This window comes from Eumetopias jubatus, unplaced genomic scaffold, assembly GCF_037043125.1.
Source record: "Eumetopias jubatus isolate StellerSeaLion01/CBP00866 unplaced genomic scaffold, mEumJub1_p1.0 scaffold_6, whole genome shotgun sequence".
Lineage (NCBI taxonomy): Eukaryota > Metazoa > Chordata > Mammalia > Carnivora > Otariidae > Eumetopias > Eumetopias jubatus.
This window is the reverse complement of record NW_028274812.1, coordinates 124,995,426-125,022,527: the sequence shown is the minus strand read 5'-3', so window position 1 is coordinate 125,022,527 and position 27,102 is coordinate 124,995,426. Positions and strand designations below refer to the sequence as shown.

Genomic DNA, 27,102 nt, shown 5'->3' with positions numbered 1-27,102 from the left:
TAAATTCATTGCAATTTTCCAGCTGCTAGACTCTAGCAACACCTGCATGCGACCCACAGCCCCCTCTGCTCCTGATGTTTATTGTTTAGTTGGGAAGAGCTTGAGGGCAGAGGTTCAAGGCTCTGTGGGCTGGGCTCTGAGGAGTTAGATACACAAGATGCGTCAAAAGATGGGGAGCGGAGGAGCTAGAGATTACCCACATGCACTGAATGGGTAGGGCTGTGCCAGTGGGCATCTCAGAACACACACAGATTTCAGAGAGGCAGAGTCCTATAGTTGGCTTGGCCAGGAGACGCCTCTGCAGGGCCCGTGGGGAGCTGGACCTTGGAAAGTGAACAGCATTTGGATAACGGATGGGCACCACAAGCAGAGAGAGGGTGGTGGCCAGAGGTGAGAATGAATATGCTTTACTCGGATGGGTAAGGAGTTCTTAGTGCCTGGAGCAAAGTGTGTGGTTTCATGATAAAGTGATAAGGTTAGGGAGACGGAGGGGGTAGTGAAGAGAATCGTAGTTAACAGTAATGATGATGACGGCGGCAATGATATTGGCAGCTACCACTTACTGATTGATTACTGTTGCCAGGCACCGTGCGAATCATTTCCACACATTAAAATATCCCATCCTCACAGCACCCCTGTTTGGTAGGTACTATTTATTATCTGTTTACAGTGGAAAAACAGAAGCACAGAAGTCTAAGTAAAATCCCCAAGGTCACTCAGCTTTTAAGTTGGAGAGCCCAGATTTGAACCGAAGCCCCGTGGCTCCAGAGCCTGCCTCTTCACGAGTGTGTGACAGCCCCGTCTGTTCACGAGGGCCGCACGGAGCACACATCTGAGCAGGGAGGCAAGCTCCCGATGTTGACGGAGGTTTCCAGTAACGGGGCTGCTCAGGGAGAAAGGTGTGGGGTAGACATCCCCCCTCCCCCACCTTGACGTTCTTTTATCTTTGAAGGAACTTTTTGCGAATAAGGACATCTTGGACCCAATGACGTCATAAGGGCCAAGAGTGATGTGGAGCAGACCCCTTACATCTGTGGCTTTGCTCTGCGTTGCCCCCTGTTCCCTGGTTAGTTAACAAAGCGGGTTGAGGCACTGCAGCAAGAGCCTGGAGGGGGCCATGGGGCCAAGAAGGGTTCTGAAACCACTCTCAAGTTCTGGACATTTCTTTCTAAAAGCAAACATCTATTTGGGAGTTGCTTTGCATTCACAAGTAAGTGATTTCCTGTGTGTTCAGAATTTGCTTAATCATCATTTGTAAATGCTTCTTAGGGACACATTACTTGGGAGCAGTAACAGGAGCTGCCGGTGACCTCTGAAAACCTATTCCAGGGCCCCCTGGAGGTTTTTTTTTTGTTTTTTGTTTTGTTTTGTTTTGTTTTTTTGGCAGGGGATCGGGGGGGGAAGTGGGGAAGTGGGGGGAGTGTAGGGTATTTTTTAACCCAATCCTTGAGTTTATAGGTTTTCAGAGCAAACTCTACTAATCTGAAACACTCTAATCCCAATATTTTAACCACGAGGACTTTTGTTTCCCAGTATTCTGCACTGAAATAGGTTAGGAAGATATACTAATATAATCCATGTCACTTCTTTCTAGAAAATGCAGACTTGACCGAGGTTTGGGTGTCCTTATTTAGTGGTATCATCTGGAAACTTAATATGGACTTCTGTGAATAGATCAGTCTATAATGGCTTAAATTGTTTAGAAGTTGGTTTTTTTTTTTTTTGGTGATTTCTTACTTTTTTTTTAATTTAATTTTTTTTTTTTTTTGGTGGGCAGCAAAGCAAGGTTTATTGAGCGACAGCTAAGTGATAGTACAAAGCTCCCAAGGAGGGGAGGGACCCCAGGGGGTTGCCCGTGATTTCTTACTTCTTGCACGTGTCTGCTGTTTGGCACCCTGGCTCACACACCAGGCCTGGGGACAAAAGGCAGAGGCGTTTGGCGGTCTTCCTCGTAAGTTACCCGAGCCTGATGATATTGCCAAGCCACACCTCTACAGTCACTTTGGCTTGGTCCGTGGTGAGCGGGCAGGGGGTGCCCAGAGAGGCAGGGCCGGCTGCTCTGTCCCTGTGGTTTTTGAACATCTTGAGTGGACTTCAGTTCCAGTTTGAAAGTTTGGTGTTTTCCACCCTTTATTTATTCATTTATTTTTGGCCGTTTATTCCCTGCTCGAGCCGTGCCCAAAGGGAAATAAGCACATTTAGAGGGAACTCCAGACTTCACAGCTGTCAGCACCCATTTCATGGCCTCATGGGGAAGTTGATCAGGTCATAAGTTAAACTTTCTAAGACTGAAGTCAGCACATGTTGAAACTTCAGTAAGACCCTTTTTTATTTTATTTAATTTTTAAAAATGAATCTCTACACCCAGTGTGGGGCTCAGACTCACAACCCTGAGATCGACAGTCACATGCTCTACCGGCTGAGCCAGCCAGGGGCCCCAGGACACTTTTTTCTTTAAAAGGTTACCGTGTTCCACCCAATCTTGTTTGGGGATCTACAGTATGTACTATCCTATAACGTGTTAGCTTAGACGTTTACGAGGGAGCAGCCCCGTCCGTGCTCTTGCGGGATGAGCTCCCTTCCCTCTATTATTGGTTCTGTTGCTGGATGTTGTGCCCTTCTCCCTTCAGGAGCCCTCTGCACCCTCTCCAGCTAGCCCTGGGCCCTGGCCTTTCGAGGCTGCACCAGAGGACCCCTTGCCCTCTAGCTCCAGGCTGAGGCTGGCCATGGGGAGGGAACACCAGTTGGAGGTCTGAGAGAGAGAGATGAGAGTAAGGGGGGACGTTTCTGTCCCAGCTGGGTCTCTTCAGGGCTGCCAGGGGCTGGCTGCCTTCCGTTCCGGGCCCCTCCACCCTGCACCTCTCTCTCTGGGTTCCAGGACCATCCTTCCCCCTGCTGTTGCCGACCCCAAGGTTTCTCTCACAGCTTGCCCAGCCTTTTGCAAATACTAAAATCTTCCCAAATCACTCTTTTTGAGTGGGGCATCTGTTTCCTGTTGAGACCCTGTGTTATTTCCCTATGGCTACTGTGACGAATCACCACACACCTGGTGGCTTAAATTAATTAATTAACTTAGAGTTCTGTAGTTCTCAGGAGGCTAAAATCAAGGTGCAGGCAGGGTTGTATTTCTGGGGGCTCCAGGAAGGAATCCTTTTCCTCACTTTTTCCAGCTTCCAGCGACTTCCCACATTCCTTGGCTCATGGCCCCTTTTCTAGCCTCAAAGCCAGCAGTGACAGTCAGATCTGCTCATGCCACCATCTCCCCTCCCTGCAGCCTGAAGAGGCTCTCCATGTGCTTAGATCCACCTGATGATTCCACCTGAATCAGCACCTGGTCTCAAGGTCTTTGACCGTAATTGCATCTGCAGAGCCCCTTTCTTCCATGAAAGGTAACATAACCACAGGTTCTGAGGAGGAGGTCGTGGACAGCCTTGAGAGCCACTATCTCTGCCCACTTAAGATGCCACCTCTGCATTAACGGATTTTGGAGTGTGGTTTTATATGTCATCTCTGAGGGGATTCTGCTCTGGAGGAAACCAGTTCACACTAAAACTCCAATGATCATAACATTTGTTACTAAATCTTACTAAATTACCCATACCTGACAGCAACCCCATTCGGTCGGCATTAACTGGCCATTCCAAAGAAAACTCAAGGCTCCTTTGAACTTTAGTCTTTCCCAAGACCTTGCAGTGTATAAGTGGCAAGCCTATATTCAAGACTGGGGTGTCTGCTTCTAAAGACCATGTTTGCCCCACAGTTCCTAAAAATAATTTTTACTTGTTGATGTTAGCAACCATTTGGGAGGGAGACATTTAGATTTAGATTTCTACAACTTAAAAAAAAAAAAAGAAGGATCTTTTCTAAAGTATCAGAACAGGGCAAATCGTGTTTGGTGGGTATCCAGGCTGTAGACATGTAGGAAGGAATCATATGAGCTAAACCTTTACTTGCTCTGTGGCAGGCATTGTGCCTACATCCATCACCTTTCTTAATGATCTCAGTAATGCTGTGAAGTCAGACAGTTATCCCCATTTTACAGACAAGGAAGGGGGAAATAACAATGGAGAAGTCAGATCTCATCTTTGTTTTCAGGAGACCAGCTAAGCTATATTATAAATTTATTTAAGTGGATTGGGTTTGGATAAAACTACCTATAGAGTACATGACAAGGGCTTCATGACCCCAGCACCAGTCAAAGGACATAATGCCTGAAAGCTCTGACAAGAGTTGACTCACACTGGCATTGAGTTCATCTCACTAAACCCATGTGACTAATGGGAATGGTTAGAAGCCTAAGAAATAATGAATGAAACTGTGCTCTGTAGTTCCCTTCCTCATATTTTCTCGAAATTACATCCATTTCTTTCACAGGACAAGGACATGCGTTACTGAGTATTGCTTTTTTCTTAACGGCTTTATTGAGAGATAATTGACATACCATAAAGCTCACCCATTTTAACCGAGTAATTCAATGAGTTTTGGTATGTAGACAGAGTTATAGAACCAACACCATACTCTTAAGTTTAAAACACTTCCATCACCTTGAACGGAAATCTTGTGTTCACTTGCACTCATTTCCCATTCTTGTCCCGAGCCCTAGGCCACAAATCTCCTTTCTGTTTTCATTTGTCACAAGAACGTCACAAGGATGTCTAGGCAAGTTTAAGCCAATTCAGCTACTCTTTAGGTGTTTGGGGTACGAGGTGTAAATTTTTTTTTTCCCTTTGGCAGATAGTCCACTACTCCAATTTCTCTGTGAGCTATCCTTCCAGTTCAAGCTGGATTTATTATATTAATTAGTGTGGTGGAGAGTTTGGGGTTTTGTTTTTGTTTTTTCTCCTAATGAGTCGATGAAGGGAAAGATGGAAAGATACTTCCGGAAGGATAGAGAACTAGCAACTTCCTGTTCCCTGGGACCACCCCCTCTGCCCTGCCAGCCACGCCTAGAAGCACATCGCCCCCTAGTGGTCACCGATCTCACACCCGCCCGCTCTGTAACCCGCCAACCTAGTGTTTGCACGCTACCCTTTGTGGAAACACAGTAGGCCAGGTTCTTTCCAAGCCCCTTGCTGCCTGGTGGGCTTCACTTCCAGGTCCACGCTCCTTAGTTAAAGTTCAAACTCTCTTAGTTTAGTCTGTGATCCCTTAAAAAGTATTTCTCATCCATGTAGCTGAAACAGATCAGCCCCTGTCAGGTCCTGGACTCTTGACAGGTTGCATGGGAGGTCAGGTAGGACTAGTTAACAGCCCAGAGAAAGGAAATGAAGTGACTTGGCTCAGTGTTTGTGTTGACTTTGGAGCCCATTCCAAAGGTCAGCAATTTCTCAAGACATGTTATGCTGGGTGTGTCAAGATTTGTGTTTGGGGAGTTATTATTGATTTTGTTACTCTTGCCTTGAATCATTCCCCTCTACACTCAGAAACAGACTTGCCAGCAGGAACTGGGTCCCTGTCTCAATTCTACTCAGTAGCTGTTTTGACCTCTGCCCCCTTAGGTACAAAGCAAGGGTTTGGGCTGAATTTCCCCAGAGGGCTTTTCTACCTGTGGTTCGTGCGTGCGGTCCACGCGTGCAAATTGGGTCTAGACACCACAGAGCCTTTTAATCTAGTACTCATCCCACATCTGTGGAGCGCCAGCTGGATACTGGGGGTCAGCATCTAGCGTTGCAACCCTGTTTAATGATACTTCCTAATTTTTTCCCCTCTTCACATGCAGGGTTGGCCGGCGGCCTGTGCTGTTGTTTTCCATCATCTTCATTCTGATCTTTGGACTAACCGTGGCACTGTCAGTGAATGTGACCATGTTCAGCACCCTCAGGTTCTTTGAAGGATTCTGCCTGGCTGGAATAATACTTACCTTGTATGCATTACGTAAGTAGGAGCCTTCATGACTGTCTTGAAGAAATTAGTTGGCAGTTTTGCTGCTGCCTGTGAGGTTATGGGAAGGGTGCTGTGCTTGTTGGCGGTTTGGGATGGCAGTCTTTTGGAAGCACAAATTTCAGTGGCCTCAACTGTTCCTGAAAAAGTTGTCTCGGGCAGTGTCATCCAATACTCTGTCCTGATTTCCAGCTCAGGCTCAGGGCTCATCGAAGGACATGGAGGGTTTACATAATTGGAGAAATGGAGGTCTGCCCACAGCTGATATGGACGGGCTTTTGCTTTCCTCCAGAATTTTCTGGGTTGACATTCTGCACACTTCCAAATCCAGTGCATAATTGGACATTCCTGTACTTGGTTCCAGAAGAACATACCAAGTACCACTACCGTCTGGTCTGGGCTCAGCGATCTCATCGGTGCTTTAAGAGTTTTTCTCATTTTTTTTTTCCTACGGTTATGCAGAGTCCAAAATTCCCACACTCTCCTGTGTCCACATGTAGCCTGATGTGGTCTGGACATGAACCCTCAATACTGGAAGGGCAAATCTCAGCATTTGTTAGCATTTGCTCTTTTTAGGGTGAAAAAAAATTTCCTCCATTGATCTAATGTGTTTGTTGACTATATTAATTCCCTTGTCAGGCATGCTTATATCTCACTTCTTTGTAGTTGGTGTTTACTAAAACAGCCACAAACTCATAGGGAGGACGAAGGTTGTAGGCCTTGATGTTTTACTTATTTTCTGGTTTTATACTTTTTAATTACCTTGTTGAAAGATGTTAGGAATAACGTAAAATGATTTATAATATATCTTGCCTGCTTCTTGCCTTCTGACAACATGGGTAGGAATCACATGTAGACAATGCCCAATAGTTCTGATTCTCTTAGATTTGCATACTAAAGACTCAGTAACACTTTTCGGGTAACCTGAATTTTTGTTCCCAATTGTAGAGAATAGAAATAGAATCAATTTGTAACATAGTTTTATTAGTCACAAAGGAAGAATGAGCATAGAGAAAGGTGACAGATGTGTTCTTCCAAATCTATAGTTGGCGGTTCTGTCTTCCTCTTCCAACACTGAACTGAATTGTACTTTCTTGGAAATCACCATTTCCAGTTTATTTGCATTTATTTTGGAATCCTTGTTTCCGGCAGAAAGGGGTTCTTTAGGAATGTGTTCAAGGTCAGTGGGTCTGGGTGATGGCTATTTGGAGGTTTTGTTTCTTGGAACAAACAACACAGGCATGGGGCTTGAACGTTCCCAGACAAAATGCCGGTGCCCTTGTTTGGCCTCACCGCCCCCTGTGGTCCGTGCGTGCGGTCCACGTGTGCACAGGAGGAGGCTCCACGCTCTTTTCTGGAAGAGACCCCTAGCCGTGCTCTCAGACCCTTGCCTGCGCCACGCATGTGCCGGCATGGTTGGTTTTCTCAGGCAGCCATCCTTGCGAGGTTCCTGGCTCCCCCAGGATGACATCAGGCCAGTGCATCCTCATGGATACCATTAATGGAGACAGCTCTGTGCATCGACAGGATAGAATAGCTCCGCTCAGGAATGGGGCAGGGAGCATTGCCTCCATGTCACCAGCCCCAGCACTTCTCAGACTCAGAGGCGGAGTGTTGATGGAAAACCACCTTGAAGCAAAGATGGGTACCAGTTTTATCTTGCATGCCAACCACTAATGGTTGGCCGAGGCTGCCAGAGAACTCAGAGAACACTTTGGAGGACACTTCGGGGCTCCGTGGGGGAGAGTAACCAGAGCCCTTGGCTTCGTCTGCCTGCGATAAGGAAGGAGGGTGGGGAGGGCTGCACATAGCTCGCACTTGCCATCTTTACAACTAACTCTCCCTGAATTAAGCCAGAGCGGGAGAGAGTTTCTCCTGACCTGCCTTGTTGCAGCCTCACATAGGACTGTTTCACTGGCGTGTGTTATGACATCATGCCATTGGCCCTGAAACCCATTGCTGTATGTACTGTGAAAAATGAAGCTAAGGATGTGTTTTCACGAGATTGCATCGTGAGCGCTTTATACTAGAATGTTCTCTGTCAAAAGGTGTGCTTATCCTAGGATACTGCTTTGCTTTGATCTTGCATGTACAGAATCACATAACCTGGTCATCTGCAAACTTTTTTCTGAAAAGGGCCGGGTAGTAAACACTTCAGGTTTTGCAGGTCTCTGTAGCAGCTGCTTGACTGCCACCATATGGCGAAGCGCGACCATAAATGATACCTAAATGAATAGGTGTGGCTGTGTTCCAATAAAACTTTACTTAACCGAAACAGAAAGTGGGCCAGGTTTGACCAGTGAACCATAATGTTCAGCCACCGATAGATATAAGTGAGTTCCCGTCTTTCCACTGGCTTCTAAGAAGCTCAAAAGCTAAGAATCTAATCCAGCCATGTGTATGATGAGCCTGACAAGCTGAGCTTTAAATTCTGGCCTCTCTCCTAAATTCATCTAAACTTTCCTCCCTTCATTTTTCCTTTGTCCCATTTTCCTATTTCCATAATATAAGTGCTACTTTATTGCATATATTTGTGCCAGGAGCCTTATACTTTTTTCTGAAATGAAGCAGGGCATAAATAAATAATTATGTTTTCTTAACTTGGGATTACAAGTCAAACATCCTGACAAATATCATGGCAATGAGAATTTCCAAGTATCAACCAGCTGCCCCCCCTGTTTGAGTCAATATAGCATCTGATAGAGCAAAGTTAGACTAAAGCAAAAGGATATCAGTGAGTCCTTGGAGTTCATTGAGGGAATATTGAGACAATAAATTAGGGGGAGGTTGGTGATGGCAGAGGAGCTAAGATGGGCAAGGGGAATCAAAAATGGAAATGCAGTTGTAATGGGCAGCTGGGATTAGAGTAGGGTATGGCATGTGCTGGGCCGGGGTAGCCCATCTCTGGCAATTTTAGGCAAAGACAGAGGCTGGTGATAAGAGGTTAAGAGGCAGGCTCCTGGTCAATAGGGCAGACTGCATCTGAATTTCCAAATTAGTGTGCTTGCTAGTGTTTTATACACAGGTAGTACATGCTTGGGAACTTGTTTTGCTTAAAGGAAAGTATTGATAACCCCGGTCACAGGGTTGAAGTATTTATTGACTCTAAAGAAAAGTTTTTAAATTGGAGGCAATGATTATTTGGAAAATACATCTTTAATGGTCCTGACATTTTCTCCCCCTTCAACCATACGGGTTTTCGTTGTTGTTGTTGTTTTTTAATCTCACTTAATGCATCTGCTGGAAAGGCTTGTACTTTCTCAGAAGAGAACTGGGTATGATTCTTTTTTTAGTCCTGCAGGTGCTTGGCAATGGAAGCAGGGGAAGTCATGATTTGTGCAGATTTTGTTTCTTGTGTAGCTTGCCGTGAGGGTGGACTCTTCATTTTGCAAAATGCTGCTGACTTGTGAAAGTTTTCAGCTTTATGTGCAAGGCTGCCAGAGGGTTTTTTTTTTTTTTCCTGCTTTGGAATTTTTCTAAGGTGCGTTCCAGATAAATACGCTCTCCCTTAAACTTCCAAGTCATCGAAGGGAGACGTGGTGGTGTAATTAGGACATAAAATAGAGATTATTCGCATCTTCCTATGAGTCTTCATATGGAAGTGGAGTGCACGCTGGCCCGAACGAGAGAGAACCAGCGAAGGTGGATGGCTTTGTGTCTGCCTGGGAAGCCACTGGGAGACACAGAATAATTAAACACACTCGGGCTAAATCAGTGGCTTCATTGTGTCCCTTTACCGCAGGCCGGGGTGGGGTGTGGGGAGGAGAAGAAGAAAGGTGGGGGAGAAAATGTTGACTCTGCTGGGCAAGAGACGGGGGACCACAGACAGAGAAAAGAATTACATCTCCTTATTTGTTTATGAAAATGAAGTCTTATCAAAGACTAAAGAAATAGTCGCTGTGCCTTACAGGCTGACATGATGTGTTGTGGTATGAACTTTTTCTCCAGCGAGGACTCATGACATCACAGACATGGAAACATAGTATCGTTTCAGATGTGTCTTTCTTCAAAAGAAACCCATGAGAGATTATTGCTTTTTAAGTTAATTTTATGTTAGATGTAATAAGTCTATGGGAGAGATTTTTTTTTTAATGTAAATAGTTTTTCTAGTTTCTCTCTTCATTTGATCTGTGTCTTCCCCCTTCCCATCATTGACAACCTACCCCCACCAAAACCCCGATTTGAAATAATGAACACTACTTTTTGCTAGCAGAGACCATATCTTAGTTACTTTGGGTGATTGAACATCACTTCTTTGTTCTGTTTTTGGACCCAACAGTGAACAATTTCCTTGAAAACTTCTCTCCAAGCTTCATGTTCTCATTAAGATAACCCTCCTTCAACCCAGTTAGCCTAAATAACTGGACGAATTTTACGCATAATCAAGCGGTGACCGGAAATGTCACAGGTGACTAAGTTTCTGAGTATTTCGCAAAAGGAGAAGCCATGTCTAATTGGTAACTAGACTCGGAAGTCTTGAGTTTGCTCTGGGCGGGGTGATGCTCTTCGTCTTGCATGGCACTGATGGGTTTAGCCTCTCGCTGAAGTGATTGAGTAACTCCTAATGTGCTGGTGTAGGGTGACTCTTCCTCACCTCACGGATTTCTATAATTTGATGTCTTTCTGAACTATTAGTCCCCGGAACATATTTCAGTCAACTGGGTTGTTAAGCATCAAAGTCATGCTGTACATTAAAAAAAGAAAAAAAAAAGGACTGAGCCAGAACATGGTGAGTTGCTGAACTGTGGAATGAAGAGAACGGTGATTACCACTGTCAAGTACAAGAGACTTTCCACTGGCTTGTGGCTCACTTCTGCTGGGGAGCAAATATTTGCGCTGCGTTTGAGGGAAGCGACAATTTCCCGTGAATGCGTGCTCGGTCACCGCCGCCTGTCTCTGTCCTCTCTCACCTGTCCCCGGCTTCAGATTCCTGGGCCCTCCCCAGAGCAACACAACAGAGCCAGAACCCCGTTCTTCTGGTGGGACCGGCTCTACTGATACAGCTTTTTTTCCACCAAGGAAGTGAGTCAGAGATTACCAAAAGCCTAAGACAAACGCTTTTTTTTTTTAAAGCTTCAGAAGAATTTTAGTTTTCTCCAGGTTCAGACTAGAGTAGCTGGGAAATCGGAACAGACTGAGGTTTCTGCACCAGTCTTTTCTTCACTGGAAGCTTTACTCACCCTGCATGTGGACTGAAAAGCCGAGGAATTAATGTATAAGCAAAAAAAAAAAAAAAAAAAGGTAGTGAAGTATTTGTTCTCCATCTCTCTGCCTTCCCTCTGCCCCACTTCTAAGGAACCATAGCTCCTGGGATAGCCACGGAGTGTTGAGTCAGTAGAAGCTCCTGGTGAGCGAGCTCCAGTCCCTAGGAGACAGGATGGCGAGGTGGCCACTCAGGGCCATGCTTCTCGTTGGCCTGACCCTCCTGGGGTGAGTCATCCAGCAGAGAACCAGAAAATGCCACTGACAACTAATTTTTCTCAAACTTCAAGTAAAGATGAGTAAACCTCTCTATCCCTACTTACATGTTAGCCCGAACTTGAGTTTATATTGAGACTTTTCTCTGAAAAAAAAAAAAAAATACAATGTCTGTATGTCTGAAGAGCATGGAAGGAGTTCTCGCCTCACTTGCATGTGAAGATAGAATCCAGGGTTCTTCCTCCGAGTTGCCATTGAGACCCACTAAGCAGGACAGCATGTATATATTGCCTAAATATAAGTAGGCTTCAAAGCGCCTATTTCTTTGGATGTTTTAAATTTGCAAGATAGTCCTGTCTCCTGAAATCAGAGGGAAAAACAGAACTTTTGATATCTGGCATTTTGAAATTGGAATATTTGGATGCCTTTTCCATGCAGTGGAGGATGTTATAAAAGCTGTGTGTGCATCCTTCGGGACTAGGTTTTTCCCAGACTGGAATTTTAGTGGTGCTTCAGTTGAAACAAAGCAGTTCACCACACTAACAGGGGAAGTAGAAAGATCTGGAAATCAGGAGATCTGAGCGATGGTGTGCGCTCTGCCGTGACCGACTCTGAGTCAGTAACAAATTGCTTTATCTGTAAGCTTCTGTCACCCCTGGCTTTTAAGTTAGGGCACGGGCTTCCACACTACATCCTATGGAGCTGTGCAGTCCCTTCCTGGACCCATTTGTGGGGAACATGGATGGAAAGCAACAACAACAAAAAAACCCCAGTGGATCCTCTATGACAGCATTGAATACTGCTGTAACAGTATAACAGTAACAACCAAACCAAATGGAAACCCATTGGTCTCTACCGAATCTTCTTTTGAATTCTAAGCAGCACTTCAGTGCTGGAGGGGCATGAAGCCAGGCAGATATGCGTGGCCCTTGGATTGTGTGACTGTGTCACGCCAGGAAAACTCTGCTTCGGATAGTTTATGTTTTGGGTTTTGGTGACCTTCTTGGAAACACAAGACTACTTTCTCCTTCACTCATTCGCTTGGCAAATATGTGAGTACTTACTAGGTGCCCAGGGAGCAACCTGAGCCCTTCCGGGGCACTGTCAGGTGCTGAGCGCACAAAGGCAGACATACCTGCCGGCCCTCCGGGACACTCAGAGGTTAGTGGGTAGGGATGCTGGGACAGGCCCTGAATGAAGTGAGAGTGTCAGAAAGTGACCCGTGAACCGTGAGTTTGGTAGGGTCAGGGAGAGTGGATGTTTGCTATTTGCAGGGGTTGCTCAGGGCCAGAGAGCCTAGTACATGCCAGGTACTGTGGTTGGGAAGGAGGCTGTGCACAAAGGTCCTCTCCTCCATGACCCTAGGACAGCACCAGGCTCATGAAGAGTCTCAAGCAAGAAAGGCGAACCTTTATGTGCTTTGGGGGATCACTCAGCCTGCGGCAGAGGAGAGCAGACCAAGGAAGAAGACCAGGCTCAAAGCTGGGAGGCTGTTGCAGGATCCAGGTGAGGAAGGAGAAGGTTCTGAAGAAGGCCGTGGGCACAAGGAAGGAGAAGTAAGGAGGTGCAGTCCACAGCCTAGCTGACTGAAGAATGGGGAAAATGATGACCAGGGGACGGGTGACCAGCTTGGACAAGTGGATAGATTACCCTCCCACTGGTGGGGCAAGGGATGCAGCCCAGGCAGTCTGATCCAGGTCCTATAGATTTTGAAGCTCCTGGCCACTCCCTTCCTCTGGCAGGTTTGGTGGGGGAAGATGACAACTTCAGTTCAAATATGATGACTTGGTGGTGCCTAGGGACATCCAAGGGAGTTGATTCCTCAGGTGAGTGGCTCTTCAGACGTTCAGGAGCAAGGTCCATGTGTCCTCAACATCCTGGTAGCAGTTAAGGGCTGCAGAATAACTGAGATCACCCAGAGATTGTGTAACATGAGAAATAAATGGGCAGAGGTAGAAGAACCAGTCGGGGGAGATGGGAGGGGATAGCCTGAGTAGTCCGTGGAAAGTCCAAATAGGCTGATGCCCAGGGGGCTAGGGAAGGGGCCCGAGCAGAGTGTCAAATGATGCAAGACCAGGATTGAGAAATGTCCATTGGATGAAGCAATGATTGCCCAGTAGGGCAGAGGCAACTAGGGCAAAAGCAACTGTTGTTCAGTTTAGTGATTAACGTAATCTACATGATTTCAAACATAGGTTTTACATGTTTTCCCCACAGGAGTACTGTCTTGTCCTGATGTCAAGTGTTTGAGAAAGAAAATGACATTTTTTTTTTACTGTGGTTAAATGTGTATAGCATAAAGTTTACCATTTCACCATTAAGTGTACATTCAGTGGCTTAAGTACATCTACATTGCTGTGCAAGAAAATCCCTTTTTAACAGTGGTAAATGTTCATTATAATCGAGTAGAAAAAAAATTGAATTGGAAGGCAAATCTGTAATGACTATTTTTCCTTGAAGTTGCCTGAAACAGTACATTTCCACAGCTCAGTAACTGGGCATTCAGAGCCGCAGTGAATTAGAGATGCGGTTTTGTTCTCCCCACAATGTTGTGTTGCTCACACCGAAGGCAGCATCTGAAGACCGCACCCCCACTCCTTCCCGTGCACATGTACGCACACGTGTGTGCGAGCACATATCAGCAGTGGAAAAGCCCCTGGGAAGGGATCCCAGCGTGGGATGTGAGCCATGCCCCACCACTCACCCACTGGGGTCTTGGGCAAGGGGGACTTAACAACTCAATCCATCTTCTCACCTGTAAAGGATCGTGCAGAGAGGACGCATGTGATCACCATCAGAAGCCACGATCCAGAGAAATGGTGGGTGCGTTGCTTGGGCGCCTGCTTCTTGCCACGTGACAGCCACCGTTGTGCCAAAAGCAGGCATCCCATATTGAGATAATCAGCACTTTTCTCTCCCAGTAGGACCTTCTCAGGTCAGGGCCTCTCTGAGCTCACGACAAGCTTGGAAAACCTAGCTAACGAGGAACTTTGGTCTGGGGCTTGCTACCAGCGTAGGATCCCATAGGAGAATAACTTGGGGGTCAGAGGGGCTAAGAATCTGCTTCATAATCATTTCTCCAGTGGCTGACTTAATGAAGTACTTCTCCAACATCCATTCAGAGCTCCACAGACTGCATTTTAAAAACCCTAACTACTTTGGGAGCCAAAGAGGATAATAAACTAAAGGGAGAATTCTCCTGGACAAATTATATGTAGGGACCTTGTCTCTTCTGTGTTGACATGAGTACCTGAATATCCAATACCCCACTATTTGTTGAGAAAAGATGCTAAAGTAGGGTACTGGTAGCCATTTTCAAGATTTATCTTACACATATTCAAAAAAGCTCTCCCTTTCCCTTCCCTAAAAGTATATACATTTTTCTGTTGTTTTAAATGTTAGCTCAAGAAACTTGCCTGCTGTCCCTTAATGCAGCCGTTGACCTGCTGAGGTCCTGTTGTTTGCTGTGTTCTGCCATGACATTTCCACGCCCCCAAGCAGGTACATTTTAGGGCCCGAGTGAGATCCCAGAGGTCTGCCAGGGGTGGAAGGATCTGTCCCCTGCATGAGCGTCCTCCTTGTCTTTGGAAGCTGAAAGGTGCTGGCGTCTTTTCTAACCTGTGTCTTTTGAAAGTATATTTGCCCCCCTCCACATCGGGACGATGGCAGCTCCCATTTTTTATGTGATTTGTGTGAAAACGTATGCCCCTAGGACAGGTGTGAGTCAGGGAATGGGGAGGAGCTTTCCCGCGAAGTGGCACGAGGTATTCTGTTGTTCTTCCCAAATGACTCCTCAGGAGGAAAAGCTGCCCAGCTGCCACCTTCCAGTTGCTGGTCCACGAACGTGTAAGACCTGGCCAGTATTTGGGGTGGGATTATGGGCAGCACCTTGTTTTATTTGTCGGTTTTGCCTTCCCCTCTGGAGAAGTGTTCCTTCCACAAGAAGGAGCCCCCGAGCCCAGCAGCCAGGCCTTTAGAGACCAGGTGTCTGAGGCTGAGCTGGGATGCCCTGTTAGGCTCGCTCCTGGATTGTGGGGACCCATTCACCTCTTCTCCCTGGAAGCCACCGAACTCCGTGGCAGGCGGGCCCTCCCTTCCCCGCCGGCTGAGACTCTGGATGTGGTGATTCTCTGTGAAGTTGGACTCCCGGGGCCTCTAGGCATCTTTAAAGCTGTGCCCTCTGCCCTGATAGAAACCAGTCTCGGGGAGTTGAGGAGCCAGGGAAGCATTACAGCTGGGTCGGATGCCCCAGAAGGAGACCACAGGGCCACTCTGGTGGCCAAGTTCAACAGCTCAGAGACCTCAGTGTGGGGATCCCCCTGAGCCACCTGCATGGAACACAGAGCCGGGAAAATGATGGGTGTCTGATTGAGGGCTCTTGTTCTGCTGTTTTCTGTCCCTTCCTCCTTCTTTGGGGCCTTTGATGATTCTCCTAGAGAAGGGAACTTTGTGTCTTTGTGTCCACCCAGAGTTGGTTCTGCCCACTCTTCTTTGAAAGCTGGAAGGTGCCTGTGTTTCTTCCAACCTGTGCCTTTTGAAAGCATCAAGCCTTGATTTTTGCTTTGTGCCTGTTCTGGGAAGGGGCTCAGAACTCTCTCCAAACCTTTGTCAGAGTAGGGGTGAGGGAGGAATTAGGGCCCTTTCGTTCTTATCCAGCCCCCCACCCCCCCCACCCCTACTCTGTGACAGCACTTTTACGTGAGAAAGAGAGCTTTCGCTAGTTCTGGTGTGACTTGGAATTTCTGACTCCTCTTCCCTGACATCTATGCAATTTGTCAAGTTGGCTTATCTGTCTACATACATAAGGCCCTGGGCTCAGATTGTGGAGGCGACAAGGGGCTCCTGAGATGGAGCTGCATGTGGGGATACAAATAATTTGCCCTGTTGATAAATATTATTGACCTCTTTGTGTGTGTGTGTGTGTGTGTGTGTGTGTGTGTGTGTGTGTGTGTGTGTGTGTGTGTGTTGGGGAGGGCATGTGACTACCCTCCCTTAGTATATGGGAGGTGGTGCTGGGAGGCCACCTGGCCCTTCGTCCCTGGTCATTTGCTCACTGTTTAGCTGGCCTCAGTGCTCAAAGCACGATTTTGTCTGGTATCTCAGATTATCACTCCCTCACTCAGATGGATAGTTGGATGGATGCGTGGATGGATAAGCAGATAATCTCACTGTTTTCCTCTTAGAAAGAATCATAGACAATTCTGATGAGCAAGGGCTAGACGGAATAGCTGGGGGGAACCTTGCCTGCTGACCTCCCTTTTCATGCACTCCAACACATGCCTAGCATGTATGGAGCATGTTGTATGAGTAGTACTTTGATGTTAAGGAATAAAAAGGAGAAGCTGAAGAGGTCATGATGATAACTGTTTGGTAACAATAATAAGGTATTTATTGAGTGTTTTCTAAGCTCAGATACTGTGCTAAGTTACTCATTCATACACACCCCCATGCCTCTACCCATATATTTTAAATTTCATACTAACTATATAAAGTAGATCCTGCTAATGGCCCCATTTTACAGATAAGGAAACTGAGATGGCTAGTCCCTGGACCTTATCTACTTCACTAGTGAGGCTTTTAAGCAAGAACTAATACTTACTGGACTTTTACAATGTACATTGATGCTGTGCTGAGTGCAATCTAAATATTTCATCCACCCCATGGTTCTGTGTGTGAGCACTATTACTATCCCCATTTTACACATGGAAACCTGACGTGTAAGGGAGGGAACCTGCCCAAGGTCCCACACCAGAGTCAGGGGGGCCGGGAGTGGAAGCCAGGTCTATGTGGCTCCAGTGTCTGGGTTGTTTCGAAGAGCCCTCTTTTGCTTTGTCCTAAAATATGTTATTATAAGATTATTTAAACATATACAACGTATCCCATAGGAGTTTGCATTCATCCTTATGACTTCTAAATAACTGTAAGAGCAAAATATTAACAACATCCAACTTGAAAGCCAGCACAATCCAGATTAATTAACGGTACTTTAATGTGATGGACGATGGTCTTTTCATGAAACAGAATGACCGCCTGCCCTTGTTGGGTTAAATAGCAGAAAGACATAGCTTCAGATTCCATTTCATATTTAATCTATTTTGGCATTTCAACTTGAAAAATTCCAGCGTACATGATGCCTTTTCATGTAATTTTGCTGTCTAAGATGATGTTGACGATGCTAAGGCTTGCTGGCACGGGCCACTCCAACTGCCCATCCCAACACTGCTCACGAGCACGCCTCAGTCCCTCACTTTAATGGGGTGCCTCCTGATGGCTCCCCCAACCTGGCTACTTTTCTTGAAGCTACAGTAGGATTTGTGGCATTATTAAAACATTAATTAAATAGATATGTAATCCATTTATGACTGGAATTGAGACTAGAAACGTTCACGGCTGCCTGTTTCCCGGCACTCCTGTGCTAATGAAGTTGGCCTTTACAGAGACAGCAGGTGCAAGACTCACATACTCTGTCCAACGCCAGGCTCGGCCGAGGTCCTGGTGCCTGTGTCATCATACACGTGTGGCCACGCAGTTCTCCTGCCACTCTCTGCGGACCACTGTGAGGCCTGCGTTCGTGCAGCCTGGCGGGGAGACGTTGGCCTTTGTGAGCGTACCTCTAGATGCAGACATGGGCTTAGAAATCTCAGGTCCACCCTGGATTACAGGCTACTCATCTAGATGAGCCAGGTTCCACGTACGTCAGTATAGACTAAGATTTTCATTGACACTGGAACTAAAATTTTAAAAATTCTTGTAGCCTGCCAAGAACACAAGTCAGTGTTCTAGAACGAGGCCCCACCAGGAGGACCCGCTTCCCTCCTGCCCTCCATGCCCACTTCCTCACTGCCCTGACCGCTTGGCTCAGACCTGCTCCCTGTCCCTTTCGTGGTTCAGCTTCCGCTCTGGCTCTCTGGCCTCGCTCTCCAACATGCTGAGGGCAAGGCACCTTCCCAAGCCTGACCTCAGCCCCGCTCACTGAGGAGCCTGGTCAGCCCAGATATGACCCCCCCTACGGTGCAGGCCAGGCAGAGATGCAGTGGAGGAAGGGCTGGGAAGGTTTTCCCGAAGAGCCAGACCAAGGAGACAAGAGGTTTGGGCAGTGGAGAGCCACCACCGGCTTTTTGTTCTCTGTTTTGGGGAGATGACTCTGGGGGTCATTCCTTTCTTGTCCCGTGGCTGCCAGAAAGCAATACTAGTTTGTGCAGTCTAACAAGGCTGACGGAGTAATTTCCCCCTTTGATGTCTACGGCATCCCTGGCCGTAGTTACATGGAGAACTCGTCTTCCAAATCTGTGCTTCCCATAAATGAAATTTACCAAAACCAGTCCTCTTCTTGACAGTTTTATCACTGAAAAAAGGGCCGTCTTTGGACATCATGCAGCTTCCTTGTGTTCTAGGTGGTTTCTTGAGTCTCACGCACGTGGAGCCTATGAGCCGTGTATAAGGATTACTGTTAGAACTTTCACGTGAGTTTGGAATTGTCAGGGAGTATCAAGGTACTCTAGGATTACATGAATCTTGTTCTTAGGGTTTAACTGAATGGAAGGCACCACCCAGTGAGGCCCAAGCGGAAGTCCCAGGCTATCACAGAGCCCAAATCCCATTTTTCCTTTGCAATCATATCCAAGAACACAGTGGTGTTCTCTGACCTCTTCCTGGTTGGATCTGATTTTCCATTTCCTTTGTGGGGTCACTGGAGGGTCTTATTTCATGTTCTCTTCAGGGGATAATTGCTCTTTTGCTGTTTTTCCAAGCTCTCCTTTTTGGCATTTTTCCTTTCGGTCTTGTGACAGTGGAAGCGAATATTTGCACAGTTGGCTTTTCCACTCCCTCGTGGCTCTGCTCCGGCATCTGCGGGGAGCGGGGGCCGTCCAGGGGACAGGTGAGGCTGCCTTCGGCACCTGCAAGGTCACCTTCGCTTCCTTCTGCCCTTTTAAAGGGGTTCATAATCAACTTGGAATGAAAGAACAAATGAGAACCACAGGACCATTACCTTCTGAAAAGTTACACAGCCCTGAGGTCTCTTCAAATATTGAAAATTATGATCAACAGTTTCTAAACCTGAACCAGACGCATTCGGGCAAAAAAGGAGGAATAGTAGCTGTTGCGTGTCTCCATTATAAAAGAAAAACCCAAATGGGAAAACGCATGCTTCTTTTTTCTGTCCCATTCTCTCTCACACATAGTCCCATGAGACAAGGCAAATCAATCATAATAAACCATCTCTTTTTTTTTAAGATTTATTTATTTTAGAGGGAGAGAGCGAGAGCAGGGGAAAGGGCAGAAGGAGGGAGAGAGAGAGACTCCCAAGCAGACTCTGAGCTAAGCACGGAGCCTGGTGCAGGGCGCGATCTCATGACACTGAGATCATGACCTGAGATGAAACCAAGAGTCAGTCATTGAACTGACTGAGCCACCCAGGGGCCCCTTGAATGATTTCTAAAGAGCTTTGGACCAGAGCTTTCTGAGAGAACTTGCTGTGCCGACGGAAATGTTCTCTCTGCGCTGGCCAGAGCTCGAACCACTAGTCACGCTGGAGATGTGGCCCGTGGGACTGAGGAACTGAATCTGTAATCTTTGTTCATTTTAATTAATTAAATTTAAGTCGCTCCAGGTGGCTGGCGATCTACTATATTGGTGGATCTGCTAGAAACATGGCATTAAATCATCTCCATATGATTTATATCATCAATTCTGACCTCCATACCAAGTTCTAAACTCCTTTATCCAGCTGCCTCGTGGATAGTCCATAGGCATTTAAATTCTGTTGTGACCAGCATAGCACCTTCACCCTCCCACGTGCTCAAAGCCCCTGCTCCCTGGTCTGCTCCAGGCTCAGTAAGGAGAGCCACCCCCACATAGGTGCTCAGGCAAAGATGGGCGAGTCTCCCCTTCTTCCCTTGCCTGTGGTCAAGGTGTCCCCTCAACTCTTGCTCCAGATTGTGTTCCCTCGATGTCTCTCCACCTCCACAGCAGCCTCCTGAGGCAAAGCCTTTCATTTCTTGCCTGGATAATCACAATAGCTTCCTGACCGATCTGCCTGCTTCCTGCCCAAACCTCTACAACTCATCCTTCACTTACAACCAGGGTGATATTTCTGCAACATGAGTCAGACCTCATACTCGCCTACTTCACTCTGTGTTAGTTAGCGATAGCTTCACTGTGCAAGACTGAAAACCAAAACAACAGGGATTTGAACAACGTAGAAGTTTATGTCTGCCATCAGTGTAATCAGCGCAGGGCTGCTTCGGATAGTCTGCTGACACCAGGGTTCCAGACCCTTCGTGTTTGCTAATCCAGCTGTCCTGTCCACGTTGCATCCAGCAGAGAGGTGGCAAAGAAGGGGAGGGGCACTTCTTCCCATTAAGGTCACTTCCCAGAACTGGTAGGTACCACTTTGTACATCCCACTGGCCACAGCTCAGTAACCTGCCCCCCCCCCCACCACCACCAATGGCAAGCGTGGCTGGGAAGTGCTGTCTTGTTTTGTATGGACATCTGCTTGCAAGAAGAGGGGGAGAATGGGGGTCGGGGATGACTAGTGGTCTTTGCTACACCCTTCAACAGCTTTTATCGTGCGATGTAAACTCCTCACCATGGTCTGGGAGGTTCTGTGTGGTCTGACCCCTGCTGCTTCCACGCTGTATTCCAGCCAAACTGACCTTCTTTTGGTTCTTTACATGCTGGGCTCTCACTTGTTCCCTGGGTCATTTGTACGAGCCTTTCTCTCTGCCAGAAATACTCCATCCCTGACCTCTATGGACCCGGCCACGTCTTGTCACTACGATTCTGCTCATGTGACCTCTGCCAACCTTTCTCAGACCACCTGTCCACTCAGCACTCAAAAATTCCTTTAAAATCACCTGCCTTGTTTTAAACATGTACCACTCCCTGAAAATATATTTGTTTATTTGCATTTCGATGCATACCAGTCACCCACTCTAGAGTAAACTGCACAAAAGCAGGACCTTATCTTTCTTTTTCTCCACGATGTCCTCTGTACCTGGCACAGAAAGGGTATCTAAATATGAGTTGGTTGCATGAATGAGCTCATTAACAGGATGGAAATCTCTGTAACAGTAGTACAGAAGAGATGGAGATGCGTGACTGTAAAATAGTAAAGCTGGATTAGTTCAATTCCCACATGGTAAAGGTGAGGATAAAGGACAACTGAAGTTGTCATATAGCTGGTTATAAATTCTAGAGGTAATGTGCTGAGATTTCTCATGACATCCTCATGAACTAGATTGGTTTGGACAGGACACCAAAAGAGTTGGCTGGATTTAAAAGTGAGCTCAACCGTGTCCCATAACGATTGATTAAGGAACTGGTAGCCGTCAGAATAAGGTCTCCGGGACTTGGTGAGGACATTTGTGTGCAAGTCATGTTTTAATGAGCCTAAAATTAGGGGCCAGTCAAGAATGAATGATGACATAGGGTCACCATCTTCCCTTTCCCTACCATTTTTAGTTGATTGCCCCGTGGGTCATTGCCATTATCTTCATTGTAGCTCCATGAGCAAGGGGACAAGAGCTGATCTTGCATCCTCTGTTTGTCGCACAGTGCCTGCCCCAGTAGATACCCAATGACCCAATAAGAACTTTTGAGGGGTGAGTGATGCATCCCTAAAAAATGGGAAAAAGTCTCATCAGGGGTTTCTGGTAAGTTCAAGAAACTTTTCATCATTATAAAAAGTCAAGGTATTGTTCCTCTATATTCCATCCACGCAGTTCACCAAATTCGCTCAAAGACTAGAATCGATATCAACAGTACGTATTCTGCTTCACTCATATTGGCATGTGGGGCTTTTAGGCAGGACTCCAGCATCAGTGTTAGAGTCCTTGGCTCGAACTCTGTCCAGCCAGTGGTTTGACCCACAGCCAGCATTTTATTTAAGCCTGTAGGACCTGAAACTAGTGTTTTGAAAATAAAGAAAGCAGAATTCCACATGTTCTATATCCTCCCTCAGGGCCCAGTGATGCATACCAGATTCGGGAATGCCAAGTGTCCCATGGCGGGGGGTGGTACAGGCTAGCTCCCCAGTTTTTATCCAGCCTTTCATATATAACACAGATTGATGGTGAATTGGAGCTAGGGTAGCTGCAGGGGATACATCTCGGTCAAGGTCATTCCTTAGCGGATATTTAAACCTGTAGATGAGCACGAAGTAGACCTCATCACTCTGGCCGCCTGAGAGAAATAGGTTTACTCTAGGCTCTAAGGACATTTCCTCATGGAGAGCCTGAGGACCGAGGTCATTGCAGACGTGAATAGCATTCTGGGCCTGCACATGTAGGTTTTGAATGAGGACTTGACTAGGCTTTGGGCCCAGAGGAAAGATGCAGCGAGGCGGGGAGAGGGACACAGGAGGTGCCTAGATCTCTCTCCGTCTCATGGAGGGGAATCTTTAAAAATCTGATTTGTGTGTTCTGTGATTTGAAGCCAATTACTTGAGATGGCTGAGCATATGTAAATTTCCCAGGCAATCATGCGTTTTTCTTCCAGACCTTTTCTTCTTCAGTGTCACTGAATGTGAGATTTAGTTTAGACCAAGAGGTTGTCAAGAGAGCCCCATTTCCTTATGCCTGGTTGTGGCTTTCAGCTGGTCTCTGTTCCAAATGAGCTCACAGACAGATGGTGGCAACTGGCCTGGGAATGCCAAGGCCAGAAGAAGTCTGTTCATCTCATCCCAAACTGGGCCTGTTTTTGAAACACAGAACTGTGATGCCACTTTCATGCATTAGCTCACCCTTTGACTGGCTGAGTATTATCTTTTGGAGACAAGTGACCTCAAGTTTCCAGAGTTAGCAAAAAAGGCCAACAGCAGGGCAAATCTTTGCAACTGCTTTGGGCAAACCAGAACCCAGTTCTTCACTAACAACTGCCCAGTGTGGTGGGTCTCCCGCAGCTGACCATGACCTCCAGTGTTCGCTTTCCTGGGTGTCTTCTGAGGTTTTCACACAAGTCGGGACGACAGCCTTCTCTCCTACCCAGGGCTGATAAGGTGCCTTAGCTCCATCACCCTGCTGAGTTCAGACCTGCATACGGCTGGAGGGGGAGGTGGCGGCTGGAAAACAGCCTGAAAAGATAAAGATGTGGGGTAGTCAGCCAGCAGCCGAAATGAAAGATGCCGGAGTGCTCCACCCTTCCACCCCTCCTCCCTCCTCAGAGAGGCCTTCCTGATGTCCACTCAGAATTCACTAGCTTCTTTCTCTGATCACACTCTAATTCTTTGCATAAACTTAAAAAAAAAATTCAAATTGTAAAAAAAAAAAAAAAACAACGCATAAAATTGACTATCTCAACCATGTCTAAGTGCGGAGCTCAGTTATGTTAGGTGCATTCACTTTGTTGTGCGACTATCAGCATCATCCATTTCCGGCTGAAACTCTGTCCCCATCAAACACGAACGCCCCATTCCCCTCTGCCCCCCCCCATACCCGCAGGCCCTGGCAGCTGCCTTTCTGTTCTCCATCTCTATGAATGTGATGACGCTAGGGACGTCCAAAAGTAGGCTCATCCACTGTGTGACCTTTCGTGGCTGCCTTATTTCACTCAGCCTAACGTCCTCCAGGTTCACCCATGTCGTAGCCTGTGTCCAACTTTCTTCTTTATGCCTGAGTAATACTCCTTCACTGGTACAGACTGCATTTTGTTTGCCCGTTCATCTGCTGATGGCCTCTTGGGCTTGCTTCCCCCCTCCCCCCGGCTGCTGTAAATCACGCTGCAGCAAATGTGGCTGTGCAAATAATGCTTTCAGCTCTCTTGGGCATGCACCCAGAAGTGGGGTTGCTGGATCCTGCTGACGCCCTTTCTTCATCTGGAAAACAAAAGGGCTGGCCCTCGAAGCCCGCTCTGGGCTTGGGGACTGTCTCCTACCATGTCCAGCGTGAGCGCTGGGGACCCTGCGGGGATGGCTTTCTCCAGCGTCTGGCCTCTCTCCTCCATGGCACTCAGAACAGGGCTCTCAGAAGGACCCTGAGCCTCCTGTGGCTGCTTTGTTTTGAGCCTCTCCCCCAACTTTCCAAAGAAGCCAACTTTTGGAAGAGGAATAGGGAGAAATGAGTTACAAGTGCCCACTTTCAGAGTTCATAGATGTTGGCTTTGTTGGTGGTTTCCGTGGAACAAGTGGGTGTTTCTTTTTCCTTCTCTCTTTTCAGCTGGGAGGCCTGTGTGTCTCCCGCTGCCTCCCCCCCACCAGCCCTTCCTGCCTCCCTCTCTCCCCTCCCTCCTGTCCCTTTCTGAACTCCTAAGGTGCTTGCTGAGCCTTGGTGGCGCCAGTGTCATGGTTCTAGCTAACGTTGAGCTGAGTCCTTTAAAAGTCCATCTTGCCAAGGAATCAAAGACCTAGGAAAGGTAATTTTTTAAAAGATTTTTTTATTTATTCATTTGAGAGAGAAAGAGAGCATGAGCAGGGGGGAGGGGTGGAGGGGGAGAAGCAGACTCCCCACTGAGCGTGGAGCCCGACGTGGGACTCGATCCCAGGACCCTGAGATCACAACCTGAGCCGAAGGCAGACACTTAACTGACTGAGCCACCCAGGTGCCCCAAGAAAGGTACTTTTAAAAACATAGTACTGCTATCTCTTCTCTGTGTCCTGCAGGGACTGATGTTTCACAGGGAGTTTGCTCGCCGGGTGAAATGGAGCATGATGCATTTATTTTGGCCTCACGCTGCTTGACCTCAGAGCAGAGTCACTTGCTGCAGTATTTTGGCAGCCTAATGGATTGTTCTGTGGATGCTGTTTAAAGCATTAGGTGAAATTAGGTGACCATATTTGCCCTCACAACATCCCGCCTCTAATGCATCTCCCCGTCCTGGCAACCAAGTGTTCTCTGAGGCGTGTTTTGCCCTGAGGACAGGGGTTTTTAAAGTTTTCCATATAGGCCGGTAGCAGCCACTCGTGTGGGCTACCGTGTGGGCTACCCCATGTGGACTACCATAACTAGGTGAACGGGGATGCCCGGACTCAGCCAAGAGCTTGCTGTGACCTTGGGGGACTTCCCCAAGGAACCCACAAACTTTTAAAGGAACCAAGACAATTGAGTCCAACAATGAGAGACAAGTCTAGTCTGTAATAAACTCAGCCGTTGTATGGCCCAATTAAGGCATCCGTGTTTTGGAACTTTTTGTTTTATTGTGATAAAATATACACAACATAAAATTTCCCACTGTAGCCATTTGTAAGTGCACAACTCACTGACATTGAGTCACTTACCCCGGGGCGCCTGGGTGGCTCAGTCGTTAAGCGTCTGCCTTCGGCTCAGGTCATGATCTCAGGGTCCTAGGACCGAGCCCCTCATCGGGCTCCCTGCTCTGCGGGAAGCCTGCTTCTCCCTCTCCCACTCCCCCTGCTTGTGTTCCCTCTCTCGCTGTGTCTCTCTCTGTCAAATAAATAAATAAAAAATCTTTAAAAAAGAAAAATCACTCACCCCTTTGTGTGCCGCCGTCTCCACCATCCCTCTCGTGACTTTTTCACCTCGCAAACTGATACTCTATACCCATCAACCACTGACTCCCCCTAGACCCTGACAAGCATCCTTCTACTTTCTGTCTCCGTGAGTCTGACTCCTCTGGGTTCCTCATGTCCATGGAATCATCCAGCAGTTGTCCTTTTGTGACTGGCTTACGTCACTTGGCACAATGTCTTCACGGTTCAGCCATGTTGTAGCCTGTGTCCGAAGTTCCTTCCTTATTGAGGCTGAATAATGCTCCACTGTATGTGCACACCACATTTTGTGTATCCATTTCTCTGGGACGGACACTGACATCTCCGCTACCTTTCGGCTGTTGTGACTACTGCTGTTCTGAGCATGGCTGTCCGAGTGTGGGTTGGAGGCCCTGCTTTCACTCCTTTTAGATCCGTACTCTGAAACAGAGTTGCTGGGTCATGGAGTCTGGAGAACTCTTAAAGTCACTCTACTCTTTGGAGAAGATCTTTGCGGAATCTGGCCTAATTCACTGTAAGCGTTAATAAGTAAAAGATTAGGTTGACATTGTTTCAAACAGAAGTAATAGGAGGCAACAAAACATGGTCATGATTGCGTAATTAAGGTCCAAGCTTGAAGTAGGTGGTGTGATGACGAAACCATAAGACAGAGCTGGGCTTCTTTTTTTTTTTTTTTTTTTTTAAAGATTTTATTTATTTATTTGAGAGAGAGAGAGAGAATGAGAGATAGCACAAGAGGGAAGAGGGTCAGAGGGAGAAGCAGACTCCCCGCTGAGCGGAGAGCCCGATGCGGGACTCGATCCCGGGACTCCAGGATCATGACCTGAGCCGAAGGCAGTCGCTTAACGACTGAGCCACCCAGGCGCCCCAAGAGAGCTGGGCTTCTGTTTTGTTTTCTTGGTAGCATCGTGTATACCCATGTTTATTCTTGCCACTAGAGAAGTGTGATTTTTAGCTGATTTTCCTGTTGCTCTGATTTAAAAGTACTTGTAGCACTTTTAGTCTTCCCTTGCCTATACTTTTATAAAGAATTAAGCATTTTTATTTTTTATATTTTTATTATTTATTTTTTAGAATTAGGCAATTTTAGATAGAATGCCTGTTTAAAATGAGAATGATATGGGACGTCTGGGTGGCTCGGTTGGTTAAGCATCTGCCTTCGGCTCAGGTCATGACCCCAGGGTCCTGGGATCGAGCCCCACATGGGGCTCTCTGCTCAGCAGGCAGTCTGCTTCTCCCTCCGCCTGCCACTCCCCCTGCTTGTGCTCTCGCTCCCTCATTCCAATAAAGAAATAAAATCTTAAAAAAAAATAAAATGAGAATGATAGATTACAATCTATTAACATAAAGTTGACATAT

At 46.9% G+C, this 27,102-nt stretch overlaps 1 protein-coding gene across 1 annotated transcript in view; it reads left to right on the top strand.

The window, feature by feature from the left end:
* The window catches only part of SLC22A23 (solute carrier family 22 member 23), a 169,237-nt gene that overhangs the window by 37,973 nt on the left and 104,162 nt on the right, over positions 1–27,102 (top strand). Inside the window, exon 3 of the mRNA XM_028122846.2 lies at positions 5,720–5,874. Within this exon, the coding sequence (XP_027978647.1) occupies positions 5,720–5,874 (155 nt within the window). The remainder of the gene's footprint in view (positions 1–5,719; positions 5,875–27,102) is intronic.